We start from the raw sequence: 23119 nt of genomic DNA, 5'->3' as shown, positions 1-23119 counted from the left end.
AGTCATGTCACTTTAAAGTGGTTCAATATTAATATTATATTCACATGAACTGATTTAAATATGTTTTTAGTATTTTTATGTATTTTGAGCGAGGAAATGTCATTGCTGGCTATGGAGGCCTCACTGAGTCATCGGATTTCAACTAAAATATCTTAATTTGTGTTCCAAAGATCAACGAAGGTCTTACAGGTGTAAAACGGCACGAGGGTGAGTAATTAATGACAGAATTATCATTTTTGGGTGAACTAACCCTTTAACCGAACATAAGGATGTGAGTCCTGGAAATTTTAGAGCGTGGGTTTGAGTAAAATTCGTTTTTCACTCTCGTGAAAAACTCTGTGTGAACACAACCGTATTATATATGCACTTAAACAAAACAATGATAAACGTATTCTTGTGCTCTGTTTGAACTTGGTTTTCATGTTCCATTATATTGTCTTTAAAACTTCAAGTTATGAATGTAATGTGAATATTTTTCAGGAGCCTACTGCAAATCTGATTCTCTTGTAAAGAGTTCCTAAAACATATGACGAGTTCATATGAAAAGTTCCACATGGTGTTTAATGCAGTTGTTCAATCTTTTATTATTAATAAATAGGAATACACGAATCAAGACATTTAATAAAATAAAATTATCATTAACATTCACAGGGAATACAGCATATTTTCTATAGTAATAATACTAAAACGTTATTATATTGTTACTCCAAATGTCATTTAGAGAGGGCACACAATGCCACAGAAAAACAAAAACCTTGAAACTTCTGCGAAATGCAGATTCAGTCAAAAATATCTGAAGAATTTTGGCATAAAAATAACAATTCAGGCATTTCCGAGAAAATAAAAAACCTTTTAAATGTGAATGAAATGCATCTATTAGCCATACAGAAATCAATTGTGAAATTGAAGTTTCTCATCTTTTTTTTTTTTTTTTAAGAGCTGAGCTTTTAAACTTTTTACAGGCATTCAAAATACAAAAACACAAGTTACACAGACATCAATAAAAAATTGTAAGCTGTACAATGCTATACGTCATCTAAAATGAGTGACAATCACATTACAGCTGTTCACACTGAGCAAACCAGAATATATTAACATGATATACATTCCCAACATCATCAAACATGTGCCTGTATAACAATGAAACAACATGCATGATCACATGCCTCATAGGGCCTATCCTTACATGTTTTAAACTCTATGGAATTAAAGCTTGGGGTAATTTTCATTTGAAAGTGAACTAATCTTTTGGTAAACTTGAGGTCATCCATCCTGCTTTAATGTTTTTATCATTCATTAACTGAAAAAAAAAAAAAAAATCATTCTGAAAGTGATTCCAACAATATTGTTTCTCTGTGCCATTATTGTTATAGTTGAAGTACTATTCCTTTACATTTAGAACAATATCTTTATTGTATCATTAGAGTTATTGTCCCTTGTGTGAATGGGTTTTTAAACTATTTTATTGTGGTTTAGCATACCATTTTAATAAGAGGAAAAGTTGCACATACACTAAATTAAAGAAAAGAAATAAATTAAAGAAAAGAAAAAAATGGACATATGGACATATTTTACCCTTATGTCATTCCTTCTTTCAGGAAAGACAAAAGGAGATATTTTGAAGAATGTTCACACTGCTCTTTTCCAAAGCATGACCAGTTACTGTCCAGTCCTGCATGTTTGGAAGGTCATGAGGGTGAGTAAATGATGACAAAACTTTTTTTTTTTTTTTACTTTTTTTTTTTTTTTTTTTTTCTCGGTGATTAAGGAAGAAGTATTTTGGATTAATGATGTTTCTCAAAGCACAACACTGGGCAAACACACAAAACTCTTTACAGTTTTATGGGCTCAGAGAGCCACCTGTCTGGTACAGTTTGAAATGTCTCCAAACCATCTTCTCTTCCCATATGAACATCTGTGGTGCAGCTGGGCTGGTGTACTTCGGTCTGTGCGTCCAAGAAGGATTCTCATGATCCATTAAGTGAGAATAAACAATTAATTTGCTAGAAACAAGCTTTTACTATATTTGAGATGAGCTCGAATCCACAAAATTACCTGACAGTGATCATATCAATGTGGGGAAGGCCATTGATAAAGACTACTGTACATATTTAATGTAGCCTTGTAGTTTAGTTTGAGGTATTGAAGAGTTGTAGGTAGTAGAATAGAAATATGTGTTCCATTTAAAGAAAATTTCCTACCAAAAAGTCAAATTTCTTGCCCCAAACATGTCATATATGATATCGAAACCATGATATATTACATTAGTCTTAGCTTAAAAGTTGATGTGAATGCTTGTGTGCTCCTAAAGTACCAAGAATATGTTCTATGTACCAAGAAATCCAAGTCGAAATGAAAATTGTGACCTTTAGTCCATTTCTGTTGCAAATATTAGCGTGTACCTAAAAGTTAATACTGCTTTCATATTCTCATGACATTATGTTGCTTCTAGTCCATTTCTTTTAGCTTAGAAGCTAATGCTAATGTTTGTGTGCTCTTAAAAGTTAACAAGTTTAGCAGCTATAAGTACCTAGAAATCCAAATTGAAATGTAGCTTTTAATCAGTTTCTGTTGGCTTAGATAGTAATGCTAGTTTACAAAAATCTCATGATCCATATCTGATCAAATGTTATCAGATGTGTAGTACTAGAAACCAAAACTCAAATTTTTTGGGTATTAGTCCATGTCTTTTAGCTTTGAGGCTAATGCTAAAGCTAGTGTACTCCTAAAGTTTGATAATATAAACCTTTAACGCATATGTACATTTAAAATTTACAGTCTTTCTCTTTCATTAAACAAACCAAAAATATTGATGACTCATCTTGCACTCAGGAGTGTATGCATTTGATTGGATGAAATTTGCTCTTAAGAATGAGAATGTCCCTTTTGTTAATATCACCTGTCTTTGGCTAGCATTAGCAAAGAGCAAATAAAGATTCATGACTGTGACGTAAACTAAAGACTACTGGCTATAAAAAAGAATGAGCCCACCCCAACTTCCTTTTTTTTTTAAAAGAAAATGTGCAAGAAAAAAATGTGTTGTCAAGCTATTTTGCTGGGACTTAAAGGACTTTGCGTTACCTTCTGGATTGTTCTGAAATGTTACACCCACATTAAATGACAACAGCACTAATAAATGACATGTGGCATCTTGTATTATGTAGCATGAAACACAGATTAGCTTGAGTGCATGTGTATGTCTTAGGATTTCTCAGAGTCTTCTGCTCCGGCCGTTCCTCATGTATATAAGACTGCTGTACAGGAAGCACCTGAGATGCTTTGAGCTTGAAGAAAAAAAACAAAAAACAGTTGAGGTTCATATCAGAGGAATCTTCTCCAACCTTCTCCTCCTTTATTTTCCATTCGAGTTCTCTCCTGATGCATGTCTTTATTCCTTTTCATCATCTCTACATCCATCTCCTTCCACCTCTATTCCTCTAGTAAGTGGTTCCGGCGGTTCCTGCTCTTCCTGTGGTCCAGCAGGGGTTTGAGTTTGCCCAGATCGCCTCTCATGGGGCTCTGTATGTTCTGCAGACTCTGCATCTGTTTGCGTTCCTTGCAGTATTGGTGCATGGCCAACGTCTCAGCCGGGCTGAAGGCCGACACCAGGGCTTTAGGGTGCAGTGTGGCTGCCCAGCCCCAGGGTGACTGCTGTTTATTGCTCAGGGCGCTGACCAGAGCCTCGCTCAGCACCTGGAGACGGATCTTAGCCAGAGTGCGCTTGAAGCCATTCTCTGTTGCCAGGCAGTAGTACAGGCCCTGGTCTGAAGAATGCACCGAACGGATGAGCAAACCGTGATTGGTGGACACCACACGATCGCTCAACTTCACCTGCAAACAGAAAGAAGAGTGACTGGTAAATGCAGGATTTTTAAATGCTTAGCGAATACAAAACGTTAAAACATAATGGGCCCTATAATACATCCGGCGCAATGTGACGCAAGGTGCAGCCGCAAGTGTGTTTGCTAGTTTGCGTCCGGCGGCGTTCGCGTTTTCCTGTTCAACGCCACGTCCTTAAATTAGTAAATGCATTTGCGCCAGTTAGTGCGCCCATGGGCATGCTGGTCTAAAAAAGGGGTTTGTTCAGGCGCATTGCTATTTTAAAGGGATACTCCACCGTTTTTTCATATTAAACTATGTTATTCCCTTAACTAAGATGAGTTAATTAATAAGATGTTTAAATTAATTTCAATATTTATAATATTTTAAAATAATATTAATTTGTTCATTATATTATAATTTTATATTTTTAATATATTCATTATATAGGATTACATTATTCTAAGAAACCCCTTTTACATTGTAAAAAAATATTATATATTTTCTTAAATGCTATTGTAAGTTTTTTTGTGTGTGTGTGTGTGTGTGTGTGTGTAAGTCTGTCTCTAATCTTATTTATTTATTCATTTATTTATTTTTGTAAGCCAGATGACATGTATTTGTAAGACAAATAGTTTTGAACATCCCTGTACGTCCTTTATTTTCTTATTCTCCAAGCACAGAGGAAGCATTAAAAGTTTAGGAGGAGTCACTCTAATGGGGCTGTTTGATGATTACGAACACATAATGACTGCACAGTGTACTGTACGTCGCCTGTTGAGGATCAGTGTGTAATGTTGTATCATTTTGGACAGAATTGTCTGACCTCTTTCCTGCGATCGTTGTCTCTCTGAATGAGCCATTTAACCGAGGCCTGAGGAGATTTGGGCTGACACTCTAGGAAGGTGGTGTTGTTTTTGACTCCATACTGAGTCATCTCCACTGCATTCCTGTAGGCTGAAACATGACATCAAGTGTTAGCCAATCCTCTCACACACTTTGTGATTACTAATTGTAATTTCACTGATGTAATTCAGTTGACACGCTAACATCTGCAGATCTTAATGTGGTCCGAGTTCACTGAGTATGCAGTAAAAAATGCTCTAAAGAGTCATGGGCCAGATTAGCGTGTAATAGGATAAGTGGCCATGTATACTGGCCAATGATATCATACACTCAACATCTGTTTTGACATTATGCTACTTTTGTTTTGTGCATACAGCTGGTATAATGCTTTCGCTCATCGTTAAGACTGATATTTAATAATTCTGATGCATCCAAGTGTTGAACTGAGTCATCTGGATCACTGACAGTATCCGTGCCAATTGTATTCAAATTAGCAGGTGTTCTGAATCTGGTCCCATGACAGATTTTTTCACAAGGAGAGAGAGAATGAGACAGACAGATAGAGAAAAAAGGAAACAAGAGTGGTTGAAGAAGAGAGACAGAAATGTGTGAGGAATTTGCATAAGTTAAACATTGAGATTATGACCTTCATTAGGAAATTACATACATGTATATGTATTGGAAACATTAGTATTAAAACATGCTAGTATTGGAAAACTACGTCAAAACATCAAAAAATTACTTTGTTGCATGAGTGTGTTAGCATTAGCATTGGCTGTATTCACGTCTGAATTAGCATAATTACAAGATGACAACTTGGAGATTTTACTCTGAGCAGTTTGAATTCATTAGTTTCTATGGCAACCTTCATAACGCCAAAATGGATCCATTTGGGGCTGTGTTGATGAGCAAATACTTAGTCACTAGATTGATTCACTCTAGATGCTCTTCTCTAGATGCTCTCGCAAAATGTTTAATTATGAGTCCTAACCAGACGTGACTTAGTTTCTAGCAACAAGGAGTTTGTCTTCACATTCAGAAAGCAAAAATGTGGCACAATCACAGCCAATCACAACATACATTTGTGTAGAAGTACAATTTTAATGTTGGAAATCCAGTCATTTCAAGAGAAATACATGTGATCGGGAATTTCGTGTTAGAGTGAAAATTTCTTCGTGCATATTTCGCTACAGGTTGGTCATAAGATTCACTGTGTTGACTAACAGAAAGCTGTTTTGTTTGAAAGTGACTTAATACATCACTAGACTATAGAGTACCCCAGCGATGATATGTTTTTGCAGGCCAACCCGGAAGTTAGCGGCGCACGGGTTCCCTCGATTGAAAGCCTATGCATTTTTCCCATAGACATTTGGAAAATCGCAGAAAATAAGCTCTGTGTTTAACAAAGGGTTATGACACTTACACGTTTTGTCTATCAAGATAATCTTTACAAGTTAACACAACATTTATAGATTTTGAAGCCTAAATAAGGTCGTCAGATATTAAAGGCTAACAGTAGGCTATAAACGGACTACAACACACCATGGTCGCGGATCAATGTCACCACCACCAAGCTTCCTCAAACTTTATTTAGAAAACAACTTTATTTATAAACATGCTCGCTGATTATGATCTGTGCTGTTATGAATACTTATCCACTTTTTCATGAGAAATGCTGTCCAAATGTCCTGTTTTTAATGATGATGTCTAAAGTCCCCACCAAAGGAAGTAGTCCCTTTTAGCAATTTGTTAGCAACCGCCGATTTTAAGACACAGTAAAAGTTTAAAAAATCACAAGTGGGTTATAACTGGTGTGTTTTATGTCATAGATCAAAACGTGAAAGTATTTAGAGGCTTTGTTAACCACAGACCTTATTTCAGGCGATTTAGCAAAAACCCATTAAAAAAACTTTACAGCGTTGGAACCGGAAGTCCTAAAATGCTAACTCGCTTCCGGGTTTTGCCTACAAAAATGCGTAATCCCTGAGGTACTCGATTGACAATAAAATATAATAGAACTTTTTTGTTTGCAAAATTTTGCTAATATGACCAGCACACTAACTGTTGAAGTCGATGCCTGATGATGGGGTTTTCACAGAAGTTTCAAGAGTTTTCAACTAGTAATTACAAGTTTAACCAAATGTTTTTCAATTATGAAAAAAAGCAGTAACTTTCAGAAATGAAATCACATTTTTAAAATATAGAGATATAAAAGAAATGAACACTTTCTTACTTAGAGTTTTTGCCTTGTTTCCAGTCCAAATGTGACCAGTCACGGAAATTAGGGATACAAGTCGGTTCTGGGGCATTTTGAGTTATTCACAGATTCTGAAAGTGTAGTCTCCAAGCTTTCCAAAGATGTGTAACACATGAAACACATGATATCTGATAATATTTGGATAAGTTGTGGCCATTTGAAGGTAGGCACTCAAGAAAGCTCTATAGGGAGAAAAACGCCTCTAAAGTTGCAGTTCTCACCTGTTCTCACCTGCTGGGAGTGACAATAGGGCTCATTTACATCTCATTTAGATAAGCCATACCCCCTGTAAAGCTGCATGGACCGCATACTATTAATAATAAAGGATACTAACTGAACTAACAGAGGCCAGAGATCGCTAACTATGGCTATTCAAAACACTTTTCAAGACAATAAATACACGATTGAGATGATGAATACATGTATTGACTGAATTTGCACCTGAATAGCGCTGACTCTGTGGGCGTGGCCGCATTAGCGGATAATGAGCTGAATCACGGGCGTCTGACATGGCTCTCTTTTCATACAGATTACATAAACACAGAAGGTTTGTTTTCGATTTGACTTACACAATTTAAAACGTGACATTTCAACGTTTTTTCAGACATAAGTATAATTTTTTTATGATTAGTATTCACTAAGTTACAGTTCATTTTCTGAGAACTATCAGATTGGACTTCGTTCAGAGGGAGACGAGAGATCACGCATCATGTTAGTTTTCTTTATTTTTCAAAAAGCACAACATTTTGTTTTTACTCTGAGTGTACACAAATAAAAGAAAACATTCTATAGTTTCAATTGATATATTACTTATGTCTCTATGACAAAAAATGACAGAGTATTTTAAGTCTGTTTTGCTGCAATGTGAAAAAAATCCTGCAAAATGCGCCGGCGCGTTACCCGACTCCAGAGAGGTAATGTCTTATTATTCCGCTTTCATCGTCACTCAGATCGTCTTCAGAAGCAGTGAGCGCTTGTTCATAAGCATCTGGCTTTCGAAGAAGTACTTCAAAACATTTTCGGTGTAACGGCCATGGTTCTTCATTGAATTTTGATATCAGCTAGAGCCGGCCAGAGCGCTGCATAATAAGTAGCCACGCTTCCCAGTATGGAAATACACACAGACATGACACGCCCCTACTGCGTGCTAGAATCTCCGAAAAACAAGCCGATTTCAACCTCAAAATGTACGCTTTTAAATATACCAATACTGCTATCTCAAACACGGAAAGGCTTCTTCATGATCTCAACTAACAGATTCTGCAAAAAAACGAAAATCACCAATTTTGAAAAAATAATGCTTCTTTCTCATTTTGCTCGAAAGTTGTGCTGCCGACTTGTGTCCCTGGTTTCCGTGACGGGTCACAAATATCTAAAAATTCTTAAATCAAGAAGAATTTTCTAGACAAGTAAAAATAAGTAAAAAATTAGTTTTTGCTTAAAATAAGCAAAACAATCTGCCAATGGGGTAAGCAAAATAATCTTGTTTTTTTGGTTTGGAATAAGATTATTTTGCTTACCCCATTGGCAGATAATTTTGCTTGTTTTATGGAAAAACTCACTTAATTTTTACTTATTTTTTGTGAAAACAAGACAAACATTTTACTTGTCTAGAAAATGCTTCTTGATTTAAGAATTTTTAGATATTTGGACTGGAAACAAGACAAAAAATCTAAGTAAGCAAAGCATTTTTTGCAGTTTAAAGAAATAAAGTTGCATTTACAAGAAAAAGTTGCAATTACATGAAACAACTCACAATAGCCATGTTTCCATCCATTTTATCCAAATTTTGGGATATCGCATTTAAAAAAAAAGCTTGGTGGAAACACCAAGATCCGCATAAATTCTAAAAGATGTGGATAAAAAACATATGCGCTCAATTGAGGCGGATATTGAGGCGAAAAAAACCACCAAAGACTATAACAAGACGTGTCACTTATATTTTTCTGAATACGAGAAAGTGCAACGCACAATATGGCGGAATAAGTCATCTAAATAATCGCCGATTGCAGCGGCCATTAGAAGCTCAGGTTCCTATAGAAACAATCACACGCGCCTCCAAAATGAGACACAAGAGACGCGCATTTAGGATTGCGCATGCGCATTAGCTTGATCCAGCCTGATTAATAAATTTTTTTGTCATGATTCGTGTGTTTAGAAAAAAAATTTAAGAGACAGTTGTTGTCAGATTTCATTGGTGATTTCCAACATGAAATTTAATTGGCAAACAGCTTTAGAGAATTTGATGTTTCCCCATTCAAAGAGATAGGAGCTGCACTCGAGAGGCGTTTCAAAGATGGCCGCCGAGTGAAATGACTTGTCTTAAAGGGACTTTGAAAAAACTCATGTGACTTTACCGCAACAGAGGATGGAACTGGCTAACTGTACTAACCAGCAGATCAGTTTCATTGCACAGACAGCATCTCAGAATTTGGTTTGGTAATTCTGAAAAATTCTGATAATTCTGAGCTAAAGTCTGTCATCAAAACGATGAGGTTTAATTCCCCCCCAGAAGCGTTTCTCATGATTGCCTTCGCAAACACCAGACATCTGATTGCAAGATAACATGACGGTGTTTATTGCGTTTCGTCTGAGAGCTCATTTATGATCGAGGATAAAAGAGCCACAGTGGCTTCCCTCATTGCAGCACTTCTTACTACAGATATTTTGTGCTAATTTCCCAGGAAGTGATGATGTTGTTCTCTTAAACACATGGGATGGAAACGCTGCTTTATTCACAAATGTTTTATGCGATATTCCAGTTTTGCGCAAACTCACAACTTTGGATGGAAACATAACTAATGATTTGACTTTTTTAAAATAAATAAATAAACTGCTCACTGAAAATTGAAATTCTCATCTCAGCACATAACTTTGTGACTTTATTTGCTTAGCCCAAGTGTTGACATGCAGGTAGTTATTACCTTTCAGATTGAACCCTCTGCACTGAGTCAGTGGATTTCCATGCATAATATCCTGCCTTCTGCTTCTCCTGGAATAACATTTACACAGGATTAATCCAACATATTTTCATATATGCATTCTTTCCTTTCCCTCTTACATTCTCTCACTTTTTATCAACGTTTCTGTCTGAATGCTTGCACGCTTTTCATTTTCTAAAACACACTCCTTGTCATGAAAGTCACATTTTAGCTTAATTCCTCACAATTAACATGATTCAGCTGCCACAAGTGCAGTGAAGTGAAATGTCTGTCTTTTCCACTTTATTACTTCGGGAAGAATGTTTTGATGGGTGTTCCTTCCATCAGTATTTTCCCAACTCAACACATCTGACTTCAAGAGAAACTGTTTAGCTAAAGTATCAGATTAATTTTTAACATGTCCCATTCTGAAACAATCCACAATGTAAATACTAATGAATATGCAGAATGTGGGCTGTTCTGTTTGATTGACCGGCTGTATGTGTGTGGTCCGAATGCCAAAGACGGGATTGTTTCTGAAGTGTTTCCACACAGTTGTCAAAATGTTTTTTCTGTGTTGCTGTGTGGTTGCTAGGGTGGTACAAGGTGGTCGCTTACTGGCCCAAGTCAAAAATGCCCACCATCAAATCTTACTACTGTCAATCTCTAGTCTGTCGCTATGTCATATATATATATATATATATATATAATTTAGACAATATTATATTTTAAAGAGTTCTGGCTTAAGAGTTTCCCCTGACAGGCATATATATATATAGGGGAAACTCTTAAGCCAGAACTCTTTAAAATATAATATTGTCTAAATTAGTTTTAATATGTAGGGTTACGGTTTTGTTCAAGTCCCACAAATAATCTTCGGCCCTGACTGTGTGTCTCTGCATTACAACCAAAGCTGTCTTCATCATTTATTTCTGCCCCACTGCTGCTGCAATTTATGCCACCCTGAGTGTTGTTGTGTGTGTGCCTGTGTACCTCTTGCCAGTGGGGTAGAATCGAGAACAGCTGAGGCCATCCCAGGCGCAGTACGGGTCCCGTGCTAAACAGCAGTCCGCACAGGCAGAGCCGTATGCGTTGCAGCGGTGCAAGGACACCTGGGACACTCCATGCTCAGAGCTAACATACAGCTGTTGCTGTAACGCAAACAAACCACATATCACAAAAGCTGTTCATTTAACCCACAGGACTGGTGACAAGATAATTACCCAGAATTAAAGCAACTATTTCCCCCTCCACAATTTATTACCACCCCCACTTACTATATGTAGCGCATGGTCAGAAAGTGCAGCTAGATAGAAGAGTTACTAAATGTAGTTACCTTTTTAGAAGAGATTCTTAGGTTGGTGATAGGAGACTGCTTCTGAAAATCAAAAAAAGCAATAGTGTCATTGAAGTTAGAAGATTTTTTTTTTTGTCAGGATATTCACTTATTAAAAAAAAAAATACACATTAGAAATTACAATTTATGCATAAAATGCCTATGTATCTATATACAAATTTCTAATTTTTTTTAGGCGTAACTGTCCTGAGCTCATAAGAGATGGGGGAAAAAATGCATTAAATTATATATTTACAATGGCTGACCAAAAAAAAAAAAAAAAAAAAAAATTGGATTTTAATAGGCAAATACCTAAGAATCTATGAATGAATCATTATTACAGTGATTATTATGTTTCTAGCATGTTATATGTTTGGCAACAGTTCTTTTAACCCTAAAAGATGGAGTGTGTAGCTTTTCATTTCTTAAACAGCCATGTATTAAGACAATGTCAAGATTCACCAGGGTTAAAATTGTGAAAGAATTGTTAAGAGAGCATGAAGAATCATTTTCACACATGTATTGGCACATTGAAAGTCTTTGGGATGTGCTAGAGGAGACTTTACAGAGTGCTCACCTCTTGCATTGTCAATACAAGATCTTGACCAAAAAATTATGCACCTCTCGATGGAAATAAATGTTGCGATGTTATTTCCATCAGCAATGTTTTTTTTTTTTTGGCCGGGCAGTGTGTTTTATTCAAAAAAGTGTAATCTCTTTTTATTTGATGGTTACACTTTTTGCCAATTGTAGAGTAATTTAATTAAAGATTAAAGTTAGTGTGATATAGAAAACCATACGTTCTATTTTCTAAATGAATATTGCGATGAAGAAAGTGTAAAACTCTTGCAGTTCAAAAGGTTTACGCTACGTCCTATGCATTCCTTATTCAACTTAAGAAAAAAGCGTAACAGACTTGATGTCAGTTATACTTTTTTCGTAAGTTGAATACAGTGGGCAGTCTGGCAGAAGATAGATATTTTACTTAATAACTTGTTAAATATGAATATTTTTTTACACAAACGCATCGCTTCGCTTCAGAAGGCCTTTATTAATCCACCGGAGTGTGTGGAGTCCCATTCACTGCCATTATAAAGCTAGGATGCGTCAGGATATTTATTAATATAACTCCGATTGTGTTCATCAGAAAGAAGAAAGTCATACACTTAGGATGGCTTGAGGGTGAGTAAATCATGGGTAATTTTCATTTTAAAGTGAATTAATCCTTTAATGTGAACGATTTATCTATGCATGTTTTATTTAAAAAATAAAAGATATTTGAGCTCATAATTTCTAATTTAAACATCATAATTTGATCTTCAACTCTTTTTTCTGGTGACTTCTGCCAGGCTTCTATTATTTAGTCTGCTTAAACTCCACCCCTTTTTTACAAACTACTGAAAGCTCATATTCAAATCTGCCTCCATCCAATCAACAACGATCCATGTGCTACTTTTTTTCCCTGTTCTTTTTCGATAATCGTTTTACTTGGATGTATGTCACAATAAGGAAGAAAAGATCTGTGCCTACTTCTGTTACATCGCATCATTAATGATATTTCTAAGAACTGGTCATGTTTGTTTTAAAGGGGACCTATTATGCAAAATTCACTTTTGCATGGTTTTTTGATATAAATGTGTGTTGGCAGTGTGTGTACACAACCACCCTATAGTGATAAAAATCCACCCACTTCTTTTTTTTTAATCCCCATAAATCATAAGCAGTGTCTCAGAACAAGCAGTTTCCAGATCTCCGGCAGTGTGATGTCACATTAGCCACAGGCTCCGCCCACAAATGTTGACAGACACTGCCATTTTAACATAGAACCGCCCTGAGTGAGTTCACAACGAGTCCACCATTACTGCACTGAGGAGAATGTCTCCCAAGCGTTTTAGGTGTTCTGTAACTGGATGGATTAATCCACATAGCTCTCTCCATTTACTCCTGAAATCTAAGCCACTGAAGAGGAGGTGGATTAATTTTGTTTTTGAAGAAAACGCTCCCTCAACTCTAGCGAAATGTGTTTATGTCTGTGCGAATCATTTCACACCGGATTGCTTTGTGAAGAATGTCAATACAAAAGTGACAATACAAAGCATGCAGTCTCCAGAGTGATACTGAATACTGCAGTAATAAAGGTGAGAGCACTTTATTACAGTTCATCTGAGTTGATTTGCAGATATAAAGTTTACCAGTTTATTAGGCACCAGCCGAAAAAACATAATGTCTTTATATATTGTTTACTGTTATATACTGTTTCTGTGTACTTCGCTGTGTATCTTGATGATAATGCAAGGGAGAGAGAGAGTTTATGGATATTATTTTAATGCACACTTGCAATGTGTTTTATTAAGCTCTTACACTGATTTTCTAGAGTGAAAACAGATGCTTCATACTTCATGGTGTGAAGTACAATAAACATTATAAATCTCATCGGTAAACTGGCTTGTGCTAATATAGTGGATAAAAACAAGAAGACAATATAAGCTATAACCGTAACTGAATTAAACTATACCTGTTCTATCTCCATGCAGCATATATTTGCAGTTTCTGACATTATAGTGCGTCCTCCTGACTGAATCATGACAGGGGAGAACGAGCTCCTGAAGCTCCGCCCTCTTAGGCAGAGCGCAGCAGCTCATTTGCATTTAAAGGGACCGCACTGAAATGGCAATTTTAACATGCTATAAAAAATTATCTGTGAGGTATTTTGAGCTAAAACATCACATACACACTCTGGGGACATCATTTTACATCTTATAAATGGGGGCATAATAGGTCCCCTTTAAACTAGACTTTTAAAAATAGTTTGCTTGGACATTCTTAGCCTATTTATCATTGATCCAATAATGAACATCACAGCGTTGAGTTTGTATTTGCAAGTGCAAATCTGTGAGCATGTGTTGAGATGCCAAATTAAACAGTCTAATGAGCTACGTGTGTGGCATTTCATGGTCCATAAATTGATGATCATGATGCCTAAACCTATTTTGATGATTTCAAGCAGATCATAAGAAACCTCACAATGTAACCTTTACCTCACCTCAACCCCAGCCTCTGTTCCCATTAAAATCTCCCCTAGTAAAACACTGAGTTCCAAAAAAAGGCTTTGTGGCACTGCCAACTCCGCTCATGCAGTCTGCCCTCTAGATACTTTGATGTGTTATGTGTGGTGAGAACTCAAACCTTAAACACTTCCAGCTCCTCCAGGATTAGATCCTCATCCAGAGAGCCGTTTGACGGCAGGACCACAACCTTCTGTACCGTGCCTTTATCTGTGAGCAGAATATCAGAACATCAGGAGAGTATATTGGACAGTCTGGAAAGCAAAAACAACCTCAGTAATTTAGTCTGGGTTTGAACTGAGTATGAACTTTCCATTTCCATTGTTCTTTTTGTGTGTGTCTGGGTTGGTTTTTGATGTTGTTGAGCATCTGTTCTGAGAAACAGATCTGTAGACTAGACTTCAGAAGAAAATGTGAGCCGTTGCCAAAGTGTCCTGGGTGGTTGCTATGTGATTTCTTACTGGTTCAAGTCAAAAGAACCCACTCTCTAGTCCCTTGATATGGCCCGTGGCCTTCCTTCAATGTAAAGGGTTTTTGCCATCTGTCTGGTGGAAATTATTTATTGGATATCTTCAGTTGTAGAAATGTTTTGAGTGATGAGTTTGCTGTCACTAGCTGCTAATGACCATTAAAGGTCAAGCTCATTCATTCTGTGAGGTCATGATAGGTGTGTATATTCCGCTGCAGACGCTCTAAGAGAGGGTCAATGGGGAATTAAGCTCAAACCCTGGAAATTCCCATTTTAAATGGCCAACATTTCAAGACAAAACCCTGCCAAGGACCAGCCAGGCCGCTCCGCACAACAATCCTGGCTTTCCATCAGGAATTTTGATAGGCAAATACAAACAGCTGTGATTTTGAATCCTCTCCAAATGTCCCTATCCCCGTTCCCTAGTAACCGAAGAGCCTGTCTGCTGTCGTGTCTCTGATTCTGTTCTCATATAAACACACAGTCTTTCTTTCATTCTTGCATTCCCATCCCAAAAGTTAATATAATATATTGGTCCTGTGACACAGCAGGACTCTTAATATCCTCCATTTAACTAATGTTGAATAGATGGTAAACAATATGTTTATGTTAAAACGATTAGATTAGAAGGTTTGTGTAGACTCGTTGCCCCCTGGTGGTGGTCAGTGGCACACATATTCATGCCTGAACAATCTGTGATCTATGGAGTTATATGAATTGTTATAGTATACTACATTTAATTGTAATTTTATCTTTATTTTTATAAACAGAAACTGGAAATAAAAGGAAACAGTCCCTGTGTGCATACTATCCATCCTAAATAGTATGTGAGGCTGCAATAAGTGCGTCCCAAAGCATAGTATGTTGAAAAGAGTATGCCAGAATGTATATGCCAGTATGCTATAATGGTTAATATTGCCCACAAAGCATTGTGCTTTGGAGGAGGATTTGTTTCAGAACTACAAACACGAATAAATAGTGTTTAAAAAAACTACAAACATGGAGGGTGCATGACCGACGGTAAGGGGAGAGGTTTAAAGAGGTTTGAGTGACTGATAATCAACATTTAACCCAATAAATATATTTATTTATTGTTATCCGTGTTAATATTCATCTGCAACAACAATATGGACTTTTATAAAGATTTGATAGGCTATTAGCCTAACTTTTAAATCCAGCATTATACACATGAGGAGAGTTCTCCGCATGAAAGACCCATGACTGGCAGATCAACGTGCAGCTTAATTTCTCTCCAATTTGGCAGGAAATTAAATCAGATGAAATGTGGAGGATTTTAACTGTAATAAGATGATTGACAGGCTAGTTTACAGTGACAGGATGCGTGTAACTATGTGATAGATTGTTCGTTAAAAATATGCAATTTAAGGACGTGATAGTATGCTTGTCTACTCTTTTCTACACACTCAAAAGTATGTACTTTTTCATCACAAAAAGAGTACATACTTTTACTTTTAGGGCATAGTATAAGTAGGCAAATTGGAATGCAGCATCTAGTTAAAATAACAAAGAAATAGAAAAACCAACCCCCTTAGGAAGTTTGCTGAAGACCTCTAGTGGGCCCTGTCTCCTTGGTTTAGAGCAACTATTTTATATTTATGTAGTGTATACATTTTGGAGGAGATATAATGCCTCCTAGAATGCCCTTTTAAAAGTAATTGGAAATATAGATAAGTATAAATTTACATTTATATAAAATTTTATTAGGGCTGTCAATTTAACATGTTAATTTGGATTGATTAATTACGGAAAACATAATGCGTTAAAATTATTAATGCTTTTAACACACCCCGCCCCAGCCTAGACCTGTGTGTCATCATAAAGCATACAGTTAAGGCCTAGTTAAGAACATGCAAGGACTGACTGCATGAAGCTTATTAAAATGCAGTTAAAATGCCACTAAAGTTCAAGATATGAGAAATTTCTTATGTAATGTTTTGTCATATTTATATCATATGAAATAGATTAGCAATACCACAAAAGCAAGAGTGCTGTTTTTACAAAATATCTGCATGATTCCAAATGTGATACTGATTTTTTACAACAGTTTAATAAACAAGAAATTATTGTAGTGTTACATTTTAGACTAAAATAGTTATAAATAGTTCCAAACAAAGTCACAGTAGAACATTTTTGGATCTCTAAGCAACACATTCATAAAGATGGCCTCTTGCTTTGGTCCTGAATGAATCAGCCATTTGAATGAATCAGTTGACTGAATGACTCACTCATTAAAGTGATAGTTCACCCAAAAATGAAAATTACCCCATGATTTACTCACCAACAAGCCATCCTAGGTGTATATGACTTTCTTCTTTCAGACAAATACAATCAGAGTTATATTAAATTCTTAAAGGTTTAAATATGGATATTTTTCTTATGCAAATGCATCGATTCACTATAGAATGCCTTTTTTAACCCCTGAAGCCGTGTTGATATCTTTTATGATGGATGGTTGCACTTTTTTGGGCTTCAAAATCTAACCCTCTATTCACTGCCATTATAAAGCTTGGAAGAGGACATTATTTAATATAACTCCGATTGTATTCTATACACCTAGGATGGCTTGAGGGTGAGTAAATCATGGGGTAATTTTCATTTTTGGGAACTATCCCTTTAAGACACCTGCTGGCAGTTTTAGTTTCATTTTTAGAATAAACATTTTAATCGCTAAATCGACAGCCCTAAAATTGTAAGGAACATTGCTCTGGTATGGTTGCGTATAATGTAAACTGTTATGGAACAGTGTGGTACAGTATAACAAAGTCAAATGTGTGCTTATTCCATAGTTTAATAAAATAACCAAATATTTTCAAAGTATAGTAAATAAAGTATAATTTTACTGACAAATCACTTCCAATGAAACGTTATCAGTCTTTTCCAACTTTTCTGCCTTAGTCTGTTGACAAGGTCAACAAGCAGTCAAGCAAAGTTAAGTGTGCCTGGGCTAGTTCCTTCCACAAACAGAAGGCATGAGGTAACTAGAAATATATTGTGGAACATTTTAGCTATTATTCATCTGGTGGTTTTAATTCTGAGTTGGTAAATGTTCTAGTACTGTCATTTAATTGTCTTGAGATTTGTGGTATGGGGCTTTACCTGTGCCCAGGAATAGAACCTGATAGTGTCCGTCTGCAGCGGTGACCTGGTCCACAGCTATAGAGGTGTATTTGTAATCGGCATGTGTCCGCACTACCAGAGGTTTCCTGCCGACCGGATAAATGGGGTTAAACATCACGGGGTGATTCCTCACGAACGTCACCACATCATCTGGAAACTCTTTAGTACTCTGGATGTGAGGGGTGAATGCGCCACCAGGACACTGACAGGAAGAGGATAAAAATGAGAAGATTAGATTACCATGCTGAAGCTTAAAACGGCTTTATTCAGTGAAGCTTTGTCACATTAATTGGGTCTTTTCGTCAACCAGACTGAAACTAAAATAAGTGAGTCTTTGTCTACATGCACTAAATGTTATGAAATTCCCCTCTAAATTAGTACTATTTCAAGAGTACTGTAAAAGGGTTTGTTCACACAAAAATGAAAATTCTGTCATTAATTACTCACCCTCATGTCGTTCCACACTTGTAAGACCTTCGTTCATCTTCAGAACACTAATTGAGATATTTTTGATGAAATCCAAGAGTTTATTTATCCCTCATAGACAGTGATTTAACCACCACTTTCAAGTTCCAGAAAGGTACTAAAGACATTGTCTCAGATTTCATCAAAAAAATATCTCAATTTGTGTTCCGAAGATGAACGAAGATATTACAGGTTTGGAAAGACATGAGGGTGAATTCAGAAATTCGGAGCGCGTATCAAACTGTCAGAAATGACAGAATTTTCATTTTTTGGTGAACTAACGCTTTAATTTAAGGTTTTAAAATTTTAAATGTTTTTAAATTTAAGGGTTTTTTTAACATTACACTGGAAACACATTAAAAAAAGTTTAATATAGTAACATATATATATATATATATATATATATATATATATATATATATATATATATATATATATATATATATATATATATATATATATATATATATATATATATATATATATATATATATATATATATATATATATATATATATATATATATATATATATATATATATATATATATATATATATATATATGTATATGTATATATATATATATGTATATGTATATATATATATATATGTATATGTATATATATATATATGTATATGTATATATATGTATATGTATATATATATATATATATATGTATGTATATGTATATATATGTATATGTATATATATATATATATATATATATATATATATATATATATATATATATATATATATATATATATATATATATATATATATATATATATATATATATATATATATATATATATATATATATATATATATATATATATATGTATATATATATATATATATATATATATATATATATATATATATATATATATATATATATATATATATATATATATATATATATATATATATATATGTATATATATATGTATATATATATATATATATATATATATATGTATATATATATATATATATGTATATATATATATATATATATATATATATATATATATATATATATATATATATATATATATATATATATATATATATATATATATATATATATATATATATATATATATATATATATATATATATATATATATAATTCTTAAAATCAAATTACCTTCAAATATAAGCCTATAAATCAACTCTACAAATTTCTTGTATAAACTCAACTGAAAATAAGATGTTGATTATTATTATTTCTCACGCATAATTATTTGCCTTTTAACTAAACTGTGTAAACCATAAATATTTACTCTGTTTAATGGTGTTATAAAAAGAGTGACTGTACCAAGGCCGGACATTAATGTGTTTGACTCACAGTTCCCGGTCGTGGGTAAGGGATCCGGCCCTGAAAAGCCACCCACTGGAAGTTGGGCCCTTCCCTGTGTGCAAACGGTCCGTTGAAGACCGTCAGGATGTCAGCCATGTTGTAAACACAGACAGCAGAACCTCTGAACACAGAGCTGTAAGGAATAACACAAAACACACACATATTTAGCATGGAAGGAAGTCAGACAGTAAAAAGACGTTCTTGCACATCCTTCCTGACCGTTTGGATGGAAGGGATGATGTAACGTTTACACTGGAGACTCAGTCCACAGAGAGAGAAAAATGCCGCATAAAGGAAAGGGGACACCACTTTGGTTACACTCTGGGATGAAGTGTGGTTTGGCTGGACATCGTAGATTTTGATCAGACAGTAAGACAAAGAGTTTCTTTGTTTGATGGCAAAACAAAGGGAAAGAGGCGACATATAATGATAAATAACAGAGCAGGGCAATGACAAAGAAGCCAGCGCTGTTTGGATTGGCCTCATTAGGAAAACCAAAATGGCTGAATGTGGTCGAAGATTGAGCCACAATTCGGAAACCTTGACCGAAATCTCACCTTATTCAACCACCACGCACATACACACATGCCACTGCTGACACAAGTAAACATACACTCATGGAAACCCACTGTAACAAATGTGATGAAATAACCCATAGGAAATATCACAAATGAGATTTTATATCTGAACTGAAATGAACCGTTTTCTCAAACAATGAGATAACAAATGGAGACTTTTGCTCCATTGGCTTCTCAGAGAAAAACAACCCTCAGTAGTCTTACTTGTTTCTTCGCTAGAGCTTCAGAAGACATCGCAACAATATCTCTAACTGTGCGGTACCCCATATTTATCATACAGTGAAATGATCCGTGTTATGCTAGAAAAATGAAAATTCTGTCATTTATTACTCACCTTCATGTCGTTCCACACCTGTAAGACCTTCGTTCAACTTCAGAACACAAATTAAGATATTTTTCATAAAATCCGATGGCTCAGTGAGGCCTGCATTGAGAGCAAGATAATGAACACTTTCAATGCCGAGAAAGCTACTAAAGACGTGTTTAAAACAGTTCATGTGACTACAGTGGTTCAACTTTAGCTTTACGGATCTTTTGTTTCGAATCAGTGTTTCGGAACATGTATCAAACTGCCAAAGTCACGTGATTCAGTAAACGAGGCTTTGTTACGTCATACGTGTTTCGAAATTTCAATAGTTCACCACTGGGGGGCGTGACTTTTGCAGTTTGATACGCGCTCCGAACCACTGATTCGAAACAAAAGATTCGTAAAGCTTCGAAGCTTCATGAAGCAGTGTTTTGAAATCACCCATCACTAGATATTGTTAAATTAAGTCGTTATTTTGTTTTTTTGGCGCACAAAAAGTATTCTCGTCGCCTCATAACTTTAAGGATGAACAACTGTAGTCGTGAACATTTTTTAAATATGTTTTTAGTTGCTTTCCGGGCATCGAAAAAGGGAGTGTTCTTGCTGGAATGGAGGCCTCACTGAGCCATTTTATCAAAAATATCTTAATTTGTGTTCCAAAAATGAACAAAGGTATTATGGGTGTGGAACGACATGAGGGTGAGTAATTAATGGTGAACTGGGTTTTTGGGTGAACTAACTCTTTAATAAGGATGTTCTTGTTTTTCTAGTGATAAATTATATATTATAGAATAAAGTATTTAGAATATATACAAACATTTACAAATAATACACTATAGTGAAAAAAACAATATAATATGTTTGATAATATATGTAATATGTACTATATTAAAAATGATATGTACTATATAAAAGTATAATATTGATAAACTCAGTTCAAATTAAATATTAATGTAGTTAAATAGATTAAATATAATATATAGAATATACAAATGTAGAATATGGTATATAGAATATAAATGTATAGAATACATACAAATATACACAAACATGGAATATAGAAAGAATAAAATAAAATGAAATATATGTAATATATGAGTATATATGTATAAGCAGAACTCCATTAAGGTTTAATAGCAGAATACTATTAAATGAAAATGTACCATATAGGAAGAGTTCAATATAATGAAATAAATATGATATGTAATCTAAAATAATAAATTTTTTATAAACTCAAATATTAGTTTAAATTATTGTTTAGTTAAATTAAAACCTAATAATTACATTTAGTAATAAATAATAGAAGAGGGGGAATTCACTTCAGGTTAGTCTTGGTTAATGTCTGACCCTGGTAGCTAGCTATATTCTAAATTTGTCAACAATTTTTCATTTGTCTACTTTTATTTGCATATATAAAACAAAACTAAGAACTTCACTCATCTAATCTGACTTAGTGACATCACACTTGTCTCTCTCTCTTTCTCTTTTTGTGTGACAGTCCAATTTAAATCATTCAGCGAGACCTCATCATCATAATGTTAAATTCACAACAGTAAAAAGCTATTGGATGACCCCCTGAACTAACATTAGCTGTATGTTTGTAAAGAAGTGACCTTTCCCTCGCCTCACCACCCTTAGGTGTGATTCCCAGAAACCCCGTCATCCCCTCAGCTCCAACTCCGCCTGACCTATATTTGGCAAATACACACATAAAAACATGCACATGCATATATACACACATTAGTGGCAAGCTCAATATTGCTATTGGCTTTACCTTGTAGAGGTGAAGACTCCAAAGATGAGAAGGCCCTTTGGGTGGTCCGTCTCCAATAAAAACACATTCTCTGGAAGGAGAAAGACAAGCACTCACTCAATCACTGAACATATGTCCCACAACTTTGTTACACGGTTCTAGTTCGGCATAACAAGAATAAAACAGGTGAAAGTGTAAATCCGTCACGGGCTTTAAACCTCCAATGTAAGCTATTTGTGCCGAGTGTTTTATGATCCTAAAAGGATTTTAATGAGGTGAAAAGCTTTACAAATGACCTAGGGTCATTGTTGAATGCTGACAAACCACTGTTTTATGGTCAATGAATATAAGAAGCTGTTTAACTAGAATGTGAAATTTAAACCATATCTAAATGTGCAATGGGCTTAAAGGTCCTCTTTAGTAAAATTTTTATTTATTTATTTATTGTCAAAAAATATGTCACTCAAACAATTATTTCTTTTTTATTGAATATAAACAAAGCAAAATACATGTTGCAAATATGAACCATAAAATAAGTTTATTTTTATTAAAACTAGTGCTGTCAATCGATTAAAAAAATTAACTTGATTAATCACACATTTTTTTCTGTGGTTAATCGCAATTAAAAACGTTTTTATACGTTTTTAATATATTTTATAATGTAGTAATTTTGAAGTTAAACATAAAGACCATATATTTTAAATACTTTTTAATGGCATATTTTTATGAATGAAGGCCAGTATCACTGATACTAATGAATTATACATTCAGCACGAATTATATCCATTCAACATTATA

At 34.8% G+C, this 23119-nt stretch overlaps 1 protein-coding gene across 1 annotated transcript in view; it reads right to left on the bottom strand.

Moving 5' to 3' along the window:
• Positions 1 to 572: 572 nt before the first annotated feature.
• Positions 573 to 23119, bottom strand: part of sema3c (sema domain, immunoglobulin domain (Ig), short basic domain, secreted, (semaphorin) 3C) — an 80937-nt gene continuing 58390 nt past the window's right edge. The window contains exons 10-18 of the mRNA XM_067392228.1: positions 22343 to 22412; positions 19672 to 19816; positions 17831 to 18053; positions 14366 to 14454; positions 11180 to 11221; positions 10837 to 10994; positions 9847 to 9914; positions 4646 to 4776; positions 573 to 3831 (exon numbers count right to left, since the gene is read on the bottom strand). Coding sequence (XP_067248329.1) covers positions 3430 to 3831; positions 4646 to 4776; positions 9847 to 9914; positions 10837 to 10994; positions 11180 to 11221; positions 14366 to 14454; positions 17831 to 18053; positions 19672 to 19816; positions 22343 to 22412 — 1328 coding nt within the window. The 3' untranslated portion in view covers positions 573 to 3429. The remainder of the gene's footprint in view (positions 3832 to 4645; positions 4777 to 9846; positions 9915 to 10836; positions 10995 to 11179; positions 11222 to 14365; positions 14455 to 17830; positions 18054 to 19671; positions 19817 to 22342; positions 22413 to 23119) is intronic.

This window comes from Chanodichthys erythropterus, chromosome 8 (genome assembly GCF_024489055.1).
Source record: "Chanodichthys erythropterus isolate Z2021 chromosome 8, ASM2448905v1, whole genome shotgun sequence".
NCBI lineage: Eukaryota > Metazoa > Chordata > Actinopteri > Cypriniformes > Xenocyprididae > Chanodichthys > Chanodichthys erythropterus.
This window is presented reverse-complemented; position numbering and strand designations above follow the sequence as displayed.